This window comes from Oppia nitens, unplaced genomic scaffold (assembly GCF_028296485.1).
Source record: "Oppia nitens isolate AA-2021 unplaced genomic scaffold, nextdenovo-longstitch-racon4-pilon3 scaffold4_pilon_pilon_pilon, whole genome shotgun sequence".
Lineage (NCBI taxonomy): Eukaryota > Metazoa > Arthropoda > Arachnida > Sarcoptiformes > Oppiidae > Oppia > Oppia nitens.
The window spans coordinates 2,009,963-2,023,144 of record NW_026533232.1 but is presented as its reverse complement, the minus strand read 5'-3'; the positions used below and the strand labels follow the sequence as shown (position 1 = coordinate 2,023,144).

The 13,182-nt window shown below is 28.5% G+C and overlaps 4 protein-coding genes across 4 annotated transcripts; 1 reads left to right on the top strand and 3 right to left on the bottom strand.

The window, feature by feature from the left end:
• The first annotated feature begins 476 nt into the window (after positions 1 to 476).
• Positions 477 to 4,504, top strand: LOC128959539 (uncharacterized protein DDB_G0283357-like). The gene is made up of 4 exons (XM_054305515.1): positions 477 to 1,163; positions 1,248 to 1,996; positions 2,947 to 4,019; positions 4,091 to 4,504. Exons 1-4 carry the CDS (start codon positions 866 to 868, stop codon positions 4,437 to 4,439), a joined length of 2,469 nt encoding a protein of 822 aa, XP_054161490.1. The 5' UTR covers positions 477 to 865; the 3' UTR covers positions 4,440 to 4,504.
• Positions 4,505 to 6,376: 1,872 nt separating this feature from the next.
• Positions 6,377 to 8,020, bottom strand: LOC128960126 (cytoplasmic dynein 1 light intermediate chain 2-like). Its single transcript, XM_054306198.1, has 3 exons — positions 7,428 to 8,020; positions 7,134 to 7,361; positions 6,377 to 7,017 (listed from the first exon to the last, which is right to left on the bottom strand). Exons 1-3 carry the CDS (start codon positions 7,954 to 7,956, stop codon positions 6,377 to 6,379), a joined length of 1,398 nt encoding a protein of 465 aa, XP_054162173.1. The 5' UTR covers positions 7,957 to 8,020.
• Positions 8,021 to 9,483: 1,463 nt separating this feature from the next.
• On the bottom strand, positions 9,484 to 10,068 carry LOC128960125 (component of gems protein 1-like). The gene has a single exon (XM_054306197.1). The coding sequence runs from the start codon at positions 9,793 to 9,795 to the stop codon at positions 9,484 to 9,486; it is 312 nt and encodes a 103-aa protein (XP_054162172.1). The 5' UTR covers positions 9,796 to 10,068.
• A 1,085-nt stretch (positions 10,069 to 11,153) lies between these two features.
• On the bottom strand, positions 11,154 to 13,008 carry LOC128960124 (ectonucleotide pyrophosphatase/phosphodiesterase family member 5-like; the record flags this gene model as incomplete). The annotated part of the gene is made up of 4 exons (XM_054306195.1): positions 11,154 to 11,652; positions 11,798 to 12,162; positions 12,646 to 12,830; positions 12,918 to 13,008. Coding segments are annotated over 4 exons (1,140 nt in total), but the record flags the coding sequence as incomplete, so codon positions are not given.
• Between the last annotated feature and the right edge of the window lie 174 nt (positions 13,009 to 13,182).

The following is a 13,182-nucleotide window of genomic DNA, read 5'->3' as shown; positions in this document are numbered from 1 at the left end:
CTTAGAGGAGGAGTTTTAATTTTTATTTGTATGTATATATTAAGTATAATCTATGATATATCTATGTATTTGTGGTGCAACTCATATAGATTTGGTTTAGCACAAAGTGAGACAGTTTTAATAATAATAAAACAGATGACTGTTTTGTGTGGCAATAATAATAAAAAAATGTATAGTGTTTAGTGTGTTTACTGTATGTACTATATGTTTGTATTAATGTGTCAGCCATTGGTTTTCATATATAATAACATTTTAATGCATACAATAAGTCCATTGAATTGTACTGTAAATACTGTTTTTTTTATATATCATATATAAATCATTATAACTTATTATGTGATTGTATTATAAGTTATGACTTTATTATTATTATTATTATTACTAAATATATATATAAATAATAATTATTGTATTTATTTAAAATTATAAAAAACATATTTAATAATACATTTTTTTTGTATATTAATTTTGTTTAAACATTGCAACAAATTTTTTTTGTGATTATTTTCATTATTATTACTATTACTTGTATTGCATATGAGTTATCATTGAAAGAGAGAGAGAGAAAAAAAAATTGGATTAACAATACATTAGGAGATTAGGATATATACTGTACTGTAATAGTAAAGCCTTTAAGTGTGTGATATAGTAATCCACGACAACTACAACAACAACGACATATTGATCACCACATCATCGACAACAACAACAACAATAACAGCTGTCCTTATTGTGTGTATAATCATAGACACAACAAATCAAAGAGTTGTGGTCATCGACAACAAGATTGCAAAAATCGTGTGACACATATTGCAAGACACGCGCCAATCAATTATATCTATTGTTTTTTTTGTTGTTGAATAATATGGATAATCACGGGGACAGTCATACGGACGACAGTGCCGGCGATATACAGTGTCCGCTATGTATGGAAACACTGGACTTCGATGATCTCGGTTTTTTCCCGTGCGGTTGCGGCTATCAGGTGTGCCGTTTCTGTTGGAACCGATTGAAGAATGACGACACCAATGGAGGTCTGTGTCCGGCCTGTCGTCAGCCGTATCCGGACAGTCCCATACAGTTCACCTCAATTAGTATAGAGACTGTGGAAGAGCTGAAGAAACGCAAAAAGAAACAAAAGGAGAAACAAAAACTCAAAGATGGTATACATTCTTCATAAGTGACAGACAGTACTACTGTCTTATTGTTTGTTTTATTTACTGTTTTGTCTTACAATTATTTTATAGCCGCTAAGTCATCAAATCTATCGTCAATACGTGTCGTTCAGAAGAACCTGTTGTTTGTCATCGGTTTACCTCAACGTCTATCACAGGACGATCTCCGCAAAGAGTTCAGTAAATACGGAAAGATAATCAAACTGGTGATCAATGCTTCGTCGGCTTACGTTACGTACTCGCGACCCGAAGATGCGGTTGCGGCCATCAAAGCACTGAACGAAACGCATACCAAATCCAATCGTAATAAAGACAGCGGCAGTCAGCAGCCACTGCGGGCGTCGTTAGGAACTACTAAATACTGTACACATTGGCTGAGAAGTCAGTCGTGTCCTAAACAGCCCGACTGTATGTATTTGCACGAAATGGCCGAACAGGAGGCATCGTTTACGAAAGAGGAGATGCAATTAGGCAAACACACTGATTATGAGAAACGACTTATTCAACATTATTCGGATCTGTTGGCCAAAGAAAAGGCCGAAAAGACAAACCGCAAGAATGCGGCCAACAGTAAGACTACAAATAATACATCGACGACTACGACCAACAATAATAAGAATAATAGCAACAATAGTAATAATAATAATAATAATGAAAATGATAATAAAACAACAAATAATAATAAAAATACTAATAATTCAAATCACAACAAAATGCAAAGCAAAACAATTGTCATCAAAAACGCACCACAAAAACAACCCAAACAGCAATCGATAATACAGACCAACGGCTTCGGCGGCGATGACGGCAGTAATGATTCGGTAATTACTGTGAATTTTAAAAGATATTTGCAGTTTCGGGGATTTCTAGTTTATATATTTATTTAAGCATTTTTTCTGTATGTTTGTGTGTATTATTTGTTTTTTTTGTTTGAATTGCAATTGCTGTTTAAACTACTATTATTTTTTGTGTATTCATATACAAAAAAAACTAATTATTTACATATGGATTAACAATGTGTTGAACATATAACTAAATACATAGAGTTGTTATTGATATTATATAAAAGTTAGTAAAACAAGAGTATATATATAATAGAGTTTATGCAATCAGTTATTATTATTATTTTTACAGTATTATGAATGAGATTTCCAAACCCTTTATCATAATTACCATAAGTTATTAGCTTTTTTTATTTAATGTGTATTTGATTTGTTTAACAAAACAACAACAAAAAAACCAATTGCAGAGTATTGACACACATATAATTCATTTAGTATACCAGTTGCCCGGAATCTCACTGTTTTCTATGCTATTTTTATTTACAAATATATTATGTATTTTAACAAAACAAAAAAAACTAATATCTAGTTTTCTAATAAGTAGTTGTGTTTGCTATGTGTGTGTGTTTTAACTCCACTTATCTATTATTTTATAGATTTTAACAATTTTTTATTTTTTTCATGAGTTTTGATTTTGTTGTTTAAAACATTTATTTACACAATATTTTTTTTCTTCTGTGTAAACATTTCGCAGGAAATTTTGCAGTCAATGATGGATATTATGATAAGATTTTATTCTCTCTCTTTAATATTTAATTATATTTGACTTTCACCTAATATTATTACAGTATATTTACAAATACTTAAAATTAAGTGTGTTTTTCATTGATAATTATTTTAGATAATTACATATTGAAATTGTAAACATAATTAAATTATTTATTTTTAAATTTCTGTTAATTATCTTCTTATCTTATGTTATCTATTAGGTCGGTGACAACAGTACAGCGCGATCGACATCGCCTGTCATACCGTGTCGATGGGGAACACCGATAACAGCCGGCGGCCAACATATGTCTTCTGATTGTTCGTCAAATTCCGAGTCCAATAGCAATAGTTTAAGTTCAACGCCTAACCAGACCTCCACTATACCCACTATACAATCATGCGATACTCAACAACAACAGCAAATAGTACGGAAAGGACAGAGTGGTCAACAACCGCTGCGACTTCAGCAGCGAATACTTACCCAAACATTTGTTAAAAGTAATGGTGAACTTATAAATAATATCGACGACAATGCAATGGACGGACAAATAATGTCGAATAATTGTGTCGGCGATAGTGACGACATTATTGACGATGACGCCGAAGACGATGTTGGCGATGAAGACGGACTAGACTTTGATCCCATATCTATATCCAGTCGCGGACTTCAAGACTTACTAAGAGATACGTTTATAACAACTCATCCACAATCGTCGTCAACATCGATGATGGGAACGGGAGGAGATCGCGGCCAACATAATAATGTTTTTAATAATATAAACAGTGGCGGCGGAGGAACTAATGATATATTTATGTCTTCGAATCAAAAACTTCTTTCAAATTCAAATAATTTTTATTCTTCGTTATCGAAACAGCAACAGACTTCTCAGCAAACAAATCAGTTTTCTTCTATAAATAATGGTTTTGTAAATAATAATAGACAACAAATGTTATCATCAAATAATGCATACAATAGCTATCAACAGTTACCAGGATTACAATCTACAGGACAGGGAGGAGGACCGCAACTACAGCATATGAACCAACTAAGCCATCAACAGCAACCACCACAACAACAACAACAATCTCTGAGCCCTCAATGGCAAACACAACAGCAGAACTCTCTAAGACAACTGTTACCTAATGTAAACATAGCGTTCCGACAAACACCCGACCAACCATTAATGGGCGGCGTCGGTGGCGGCACCGGATTATTAGCCAATAGTAATAACTTTACCGGTAATTCACATACAAATAGCACACAACAGCAACAAATTATGGCAAATAATTTAAGGTATAATTATATTTATTAATTATTAATTGAATTGTTTTTTTTGTAATAAATTATTTTTAACATTATTATAGACAACAACAACAATACGGTCATATGGGCGGCCAAATGATGGGTCGACATATGATGTCAAATATGGGCTCTACCGGTGCCGACAATACAAATAATGTTTTATCACAATACTGGAACCAATCACAGCATCAGCAACAACAACAACAAAATTCTCAGAGAGATCACATCTTAAGGCTACAACAACAGCAACAACAACACCCGATTCATAGACAACAACAACAACAGCAGTCCTTTTTAACAAATCAGAGCACATATTGGCCACCAATGGGCGGCACCCATGGCGGACAACCATCACAACAGATGACAATTTCCAGTGGTGTTGGCTCTCGACAGCCACCGCCCGGATTTTAGGCCTAACCTCTCTTTTCATACAAATTTATTGTTTCTAAATATTATTATTATTATTATTAATCTTATTATATATATTTAATATTGATAATATAAAGTTACACTGTGCGCGATGTTTGATTTGCAGACTTCAGAGCACTGGTAGCTTTTTTTGCAACCCTTTTTGGATAAATCTAAAAAAAACAAAACAATTATAGCACTAATTGATGGTATTTGATATATATTAACACACTTGGATAATTGGATATTAAAAAATTGATTAAAAATCAAATAGTAATTTTTTTAATGCAAAAAAAGTAAATAACTTTTTATTTATTTGATGATTATATTAATAATTATTATTACCGGTAGTATTACAAAATTAATGTTTTTTATACTGTTATGAATTTATTGGTATAAAACAAATTTTAAGTTTACTGTAATTATTGTTTTCAAAGAAATTGATAATCAATAGTCAGTTTACTTATACTTTTTTTTTAAAAAAATTTATATTTAACACAATTTTTTGAGACACTCTACTAAATTTGTGTTTAAGAAAGTGTATAAAAAAAGATTGATTAAACAAATTTATTGATTCATAAATTGATATTAGCTTTAAATTGTGATTTTAATGAAAAATATTGTCTTATATTTTTAAGGCAAAAACAAACAACACATTTGAATTCAAATAATTTTAAATGAGATTAATTTTATATATATATAGAAACAATTTATATGTATATAGAAAATAATTTTTGTCGAAAATATATTTAGTGATGAATAAGTATTTGTTTATTTATTTATTTAATATATTTATTATTATTATTTTTTATAAATAATAGCACAAATCTCGATTATTTTTAATTTATATTTTTAATTATTACTACTATTTGAATATTATCTCAGTTTAGCAACAAAAAAATGTATTGAGTATTTTTTCCAACAAAAAATGATCAATTATTTTGTTATTAATTAATTAATTAATCTAATTTTGTTATTATTCTTATTGTAATTTATATGTAAAAAAAATTATGTTTTCAATGATATTACTATAAGTTATTTATCAATATTTTAATTTATAAGAAATCAAGTTTAGGTTACAATTTCAAGATACTATTAGATTAGTGAAATAAACAAACATTAAGTAAATTAAATGAAATAAATTTTTAAATTATTGTGTTAATAATACAAAACAATAGAAAATAAAAACCTGATATAAAATTTTTTGATTTTTCTCTCTTAAAATCAATGATAATAATAATAATAATGAGTGAAACAATTATTCAAATACTTTGTACAACAAATCAATTGCTGATATGATATACGATGAAAAAAAATGATGTCTTTCTCCTTATAATTATTAAAATTTATTTAATTTTTTCTTTCTTTTTATTTCTAAATCATTATTATTTTATGTTTGGATTCGGCTTTTAATTTTTGTTTTCTTATTAATTCTTTTTATTATTCATTTATTGATAATATTATTATTAAATATATATATATATTTTTTTTTGGTTCACAACAACAACCAGTAAAATATATTGTACTCCTTCTCTCGTTTATAATAATGATTATTATTATAATTTAATGATAAAATTTATAATATTAATTATTATTTATAAATTTATACATATAAATTTCGATGATACTGTATGATGATATGATTATTACGATTATTATTATTATTACGATACTAATTATTACCATTCTTTATAAATAATATAAATATTATTAATTATTATTATTATTATTATTATTATTAGTTGAACAAAAACAAAACAAGTAAATACAAGTAAAAATTTTAAATAAAAAACAAATTGAATTATTATTAAAAAAATATTACTATTATTTATTCTATTAGTTTTAAATATTTTATTTTTAATATTATAAATATGAAAATTATCTATTAATTTCATTTAAATAGGAATACTCTAAAAAACAATATACAGATAATTATTCGTCTATTTTGGTGTCGATCTGTTTTGAACAGTCATACGTTCCAATTCTTCCTGTGCCGACAGCCTATGCTCAGCCATACTATCGGGCGAACGGGCAGATCGTGGACTCGGAGTTCCGCCTGACTTTCTAATGAGCAGTCCCTCAAAAAACGACTTCAGAACTCCCTGTCCATCGGGAGTATTGTTATTCGATTCGTTACCACTTTTATTGGATGGACTTCTAATAGGTGTGCGCCGAAAATCGGCCGTTGTCTTTGGCTGGACAGGTGTCATATGGTTGGATCCGTTAGCTTCGGTACTACTGAAACGTGTCGTCTCCTGGCCTAACATTGTCTGTATTTGGCGAAGAAATTCCTGATCGTTGTCGGCGTTGGCCGTAAACTCATAGTACGGAACCGGTGGTACAATTGGTCGGGCGATCACATCGTTGTAGTCGTTGTCCGGCGACACGGAATGCATGTTCTCGTAGAGTATCGATATCTTGCGGTCGTTATCCCAACCGATGGGCACAAACAGTGCATCTTTGTCGACCACCTGAGCCGGTGTTTGAAAATCCAGTCCATAGATTCGGTGACAAAGATATCGATAGAGTAGATCACAGTTGCGACCCGTTTTTACAGAGACAAAGACCAGTCCGGCACCGACTGTTTGGATCACAAAAGATGATTAAATTAAATACTATTTTATATTTATATTATATTATTGAATACTATTATTAAATATTTTATTTATTATTCATTAGAATTGTTGTTTCACTAACTTTTTAGGCAAAACTGTCGGACAGACTGTTGTATAAAATCAAACATCTCTTCCTTATAATAGTACTCTTTTTCCAGTGTCGACATGTAATCCGATTTGGTTATCACAACTAACACATCCATACCTAGAGTATCACATACCGTATCGACGGATATTATATTTTCATCCAAAGAGACCGATGACATGACATCATCGACCGGCGCTTTGTACTCTTGATATCGTTTTATAACTAAAATATAAAAATACTGTAATATTTAAAACTTTTATTTATTATGGATTAATAAATGCAAAATACTTTGATTCTTATATGTATTCAAAACTTCTGGCTTGAGATCAAGTGTTTGGATGTGATTTCGCAATACTTCAGACCACTTCTCGAGATTGGCAATCATTTCCCACGGTTTGGTCCACGAGGTGACCAACACTACCGTCGTGTCGGGTAATGTCTGTTCATTTATGGCAAACCTAAGCAACGGTGAACTCTTTTCGAAGTTACCATCGAGTATCCAAACGCCGCACTGTGTTTGGTCATCCCTGTCCTCATCTCTGATAAGAAGCGGATGATACTCGAGACCCGTCCCCTTACGGGATTCACTACTGCCCTGTAGTTTGGCTATCAGTGATGACTTTCCGGCGTCCTTTTCGCCCAACACGACAACCGATTTGTTTGCCGGCAATCGTGCAGTGGATCCGGTTTGTACCTGACGTAAGATTGACGACCAAATGCCGACACTATTGTCGACTTTCATCAGCTCTTCATCGCCAACTGTATCGCCAAATGATTGTCTAATATCTTGTTTAATGTTAACATTAGTGATGGCCATTGCTTGTCATCCATACAATTCAATTGATGACAAAATATTTATTTTTCGCTTAAATTATTATTATTATACAGTTATAGCACTTTCTATAAAACTTTTTTTTAATAGTAACTTATTTTTTTAAAAATATTTATTAATACATTTGATACAATCTATTTTTAAAAAATTATTTATAAATAAAACAAAATATTTAGATATATTTAGTTTTTTTTATTATTATTATTTGATAAAAAATGTTTGAAATGACTGACAACGTTGTTATCTTAAAATATATATATATATATAACTAAAAATACTTTTATTATAGTTAAAAAAAAGTTGTGTTTGTTTTATATATTCAATATAACACATCACTGATAATAACTATGTGTTATTTGACTTCCCATTTATGATATACACTGTATTATACAGTATTACAAGTATTTTTTAAACATAATATTTCTTAAGCCAAGTATCTATAGTTAAAAAACAATATAACTATGAAAATGTCAAGTATTGAGTATATTATATATATAAGTATTTATAAAACGGTACGGTATTTATGCTGTTGTTAAATGTTTTGTATAATATCTAATCAAATAACATAACATAAGAAAAAAATATTTAATTTTTTTTTGAACGTGTTATAAGTAGTTTTAAATATAACTTAGTTTTAGTATAATTATTATTGACTCAATTTATTATAATTATTGTATTTCAGCATAGGTTGGCATATTTATAATTTTTTGTTGGGCTTATTGCCAACTATTTGAAACATTAATAGTTATTTTTTTCTAAATTAATTAGAAAATTACATAATATCAAATTGTTGTAATATTAGTATTAAATTTTAATATAAATTAAATAAAATTATTTATTTAATAGATTTAGTTTTTTATATTCTAATTATATTATTAAAATAGTTTCTTAATTATTTGAATATTTTAACTATTGTACAATGAGCTGCAAAAAAATAATTATAAAATTGAATTTTTTAATTAATATTAAATTTTATTTTATTATTTTAAAAATTGTTACTACTCATATATTGTTATTTCTATTATTTATTAATTACATTACTATTAATACAAATAATATTTTTTGTTTAACATATTTTATTAGACTATTAGATGAATTTTAACTTGTTTTTTAAAATTTCAATTATCAAATATCAAATTTATATAATTTTCTACTATTATTAAGATTGTGTATAGTATATACTGTATACGATAGATAATTAAATGAGTGGGTGAGTAGCAAATGAGTTAATAAGTGGGTAACAAAATGAATAGATTAGTGATTTGATTAGTGGGTTAGCAATAAAATGATTTAATGGATAAGTAATTTAAAATAAACAGTTCAAACAATTATTATTTATTATTTATTATTTATTTATTACTAACAATTATTTAAACAAACAATTACAAATATTTTTTTTTTTAAATAAGTTTGTTTTGTCAATGCTATCTATAGCAGTGTCAACTGAATTATTTTACATTTTTAGCTTATTTTACTTTTTAAAATTAGCATGTTCACTTAGTGTTATTTTTTTTAATAATCTGGATCAGGTGTTTCTGGATAGTTTTGTTCACCATTGGGACTCTTATTAATATTATTATTACCATTACTTGTGGTATTGACTGAATTATTATCGGATATCTCATTGATATCATTGACAGATTCATTGGCCGATTGATTATTATTAATATTATTATTTGAACCATCATTTTGTGGATCAATTGTCTTGTTTTGTGTGTCTGTCTTCTTAACGCGTGTTTTTTTTCGGCGTCGGTACCAACAAAAGTACCAAACAATAACAATGGTCACTATAAACACAATGGCCAGTCCTATCAGTAACCACATCCACCACTGAAGACTGGTAACCGATTCGCACACGTGATTGACCGGATTGGCCACTGTGTACTTCTTGCATACGCAATGGCTTTTGTCTCCACACTGGCGATTGGTGTCACCGTTGACCTGACAATCACCGTCGGTAACACACGAATAATATGAACATAAGTTTTCATCGCCGATCGGGTAAAAGTCCGGTTCACAGAAACACTTGCCATCGATACAGACCCTGTGATCAGTGGGCAAACATTTGCCACACGTTTCGGACACCCATTCAAATACATTAGTTGATGATTGGTTTGTAATAAATTGATTAGATTTAATTGATAATTGTAATGTAATATTATATAAGGATTTGCCATTAGTTTGACTAACAAATTGAACAGATATTATTATTATTGTAATAATTAATATAATTAAATTAATTGATAAATTTATTATTAAATACATTTTCTATTGTAAATAATAAAAAGATATAATATTTAATAATTATATACTTAAATAACAAAATAACTTTTAATACATTTAATTTATATTAATAAAATGATATACAAATAGTTCTATTAGTTTGTTTGAAATATACATTGTAATAACTAATTAAAATTAATTATTTTTTATTTTATAATATATTTATGACAATTATTATTGTAGTAATTTCCTTTAACACTTATCGAGGTGTTAACTGTTTATAATAATTGAACAAAATAATAATAATGATAATATAATAATTTATAAAGTAAAGTAGAATATTGATTAGACGATTTATTCAATTAGTTTTTAATATTAAAAAAATATCAAATTGTTGAATTAAAAAGTCAATTAAATATAAATAAAATTTTTTATCATACACTTATCATATTTAATTAACCTTTATATTGTAAAAATACTAGACAATAGATCTTTAATGTTTTTTTAATTACTATTATTATGAAAAAGTAAATTTTATAATATTATCATTATAAAAATAAAGTAAACTTTTCATATACTAAAAATATGAGTATTTAAGATTATTAAATAATAATAATAATAATTTTTTAGATTGATGGATACATGTTTATGCAATTATTTTATAATACAAATTTTATCATATTATAAATAGTATTTGAAATATAGAAAAATAACATTGCAAATTGATAATGGACTAATAAGTTAATATCAAATTATTATCTTTAATTTTTTAAATATACAGTATATTATATTTTGAATTTTATTAAAATATATTATAATAATTAATATATAATGCGATCTAAGTTTTGAAAATTGAAATTAATAAAAATAAATTTAGTCTATTAATAATTACATACATTATTATTATTATTTATTATATTAATATTTTTATTACAAATTTTGATTATAAGAATAGTCTATTAAACAGATAGCAGTTCCCGGACTGCATCAAGTGATCCATTGCTGGGATACAATTGAACTGGCAGTTTGAGCACTGTTAGCATCAACGGGTATAGATCAGTGTTCATAAACTCTTTGGTCAAATTATAGCCTTTCTTAAATGCCGGTCCATTGGCCACAAACAGTGGTCTCATTGATGCTAATCTATTATCCCATCCGTGATTACCCCACAGAGGATAACCAGGTGGATGAGCGTAAGTGTCGTGATGAACATCCCAGCCTTCATTAGTAATCAGAAACAGGGGTAGAATACGACGATTATCACTGTAGTGAAAGTGGTCCGGTATGTCTGTGCGCCGATAAATAGTGAATGGCATTGTTTTTGATGCATTCAACAGTGTTTCGTAGACCTTGTCCTCGTAGCCGGGTTTCGGTATTATAGACCAAGAGGGTGTCGAACCGTAATCGGTATACCACTGAGGATTGATTATTGAATTCATTTTTAATACTGTAGACGATCTTTTTAGTTAATGTATCAAAATATTTGTCAAAAAATATAGAGTATTAGAGTTAGAAAAATAAATGTAAATAAAAAAAAGTTAGGAATGTATATATAATAATAGGACTGATATTATTTTATAACTATTAATAATTATAGTAATACCTAACTTCGGCGAACCCGTGATCAGACAGTATTATAAGATTAGTTGTGTTCAATAAGTTATGTCTGGACAGACTATCGACGAGATACCCGACCAACGTATCGGCTCTTTTTACCTGTTCATAGGCTTGTTTGCTGAACGGTCCGTAATTGTGTGAGTGTGTGTCGGGTTCACAAAAATACATGAACACACAGTTTGCTGGTTTGTGCGGATCGGTAATCCATTTGACAATTGTGTCGATACGCGAGTGCCACGAAATGGACGGATTGAAACTTCGTGTGTGTGTCGGTCCTATGTTCCGATATTTGACGTGTTCTCCCGGCCATTGATTAGTACCACTGTATTGGCCATGAATTTGATTGACTGTCTATTAAACGGTTAGTTTATGTATAATATGCAGGGTTTTAAGAAAATAAATGCCTGCCCTGGCAATGCCCAAATAGATGCCATAAATGCCTGGCATTTTGGGCATCTATTTTATTTGCCTGCCAATTTAAATTGCTAAAAAGCAACTGTATTTATAAAAATAATGTAATTTAGTGTTTTAACGTGTTAATTAAATTTACAATTAATTTACTTATTTCCAATTATATTACCTTTTAATTAAAGGTATACAAAACAAAAATACATGCAAATATATTATAAAAACAATGTTTTATAAATTAATTAATAATATAAAATTAAAATAATAGGTGTCACCACATGAAAATAGATGCCCAGGGCATGGCAGAGGCAGGGCAGGCATTTGGCAAAATTGGCATCTATTGTTTATGCATGCCATTTTTAAAACCCTGATAATATGTGATAGGAGTTGTAAAAAATAATTATAAATATATTGCAGATTTTATACCCAAACAGGAGTAGAGGGGAATTCAGTCCACCAACTGTCGGGTGAAGTGTCGACATTGAAGACGGAGTTATATTTTGGGTCATAAAATTCATTGCTAACAATACCATGAGTTTCTACAAACAAACCGGTGGCTATTGACTGATGGTTTGGATATGTTTTCGTTATAAACTGCGATAACATATGACCTAAATTTTGAATTAAAAATATATATTATGTTTTTTTTCATTTAATTAATTGTAATTTTGTTTATGATTAACCATATAATAACTAACCGGTGGCTCCAGTTTCTCGTAATTTATATAAATTTGGTGTCAAATCTTTGGTTACATAATCATAGCGAAAACCATCAAACGATATGACTATTAAATTTGGATTATTAGATGTTATTATTATTGTTGAGTTGATTAATAATAATATGGATATTATTATTAATATATTAATATTGTAAATCATTTTGTTTTTTTTAAATTACAAAGTTTATAGTACACTAAGCTATTATAAATTAATATATATATAATTTTATTTTATTTCATAAAA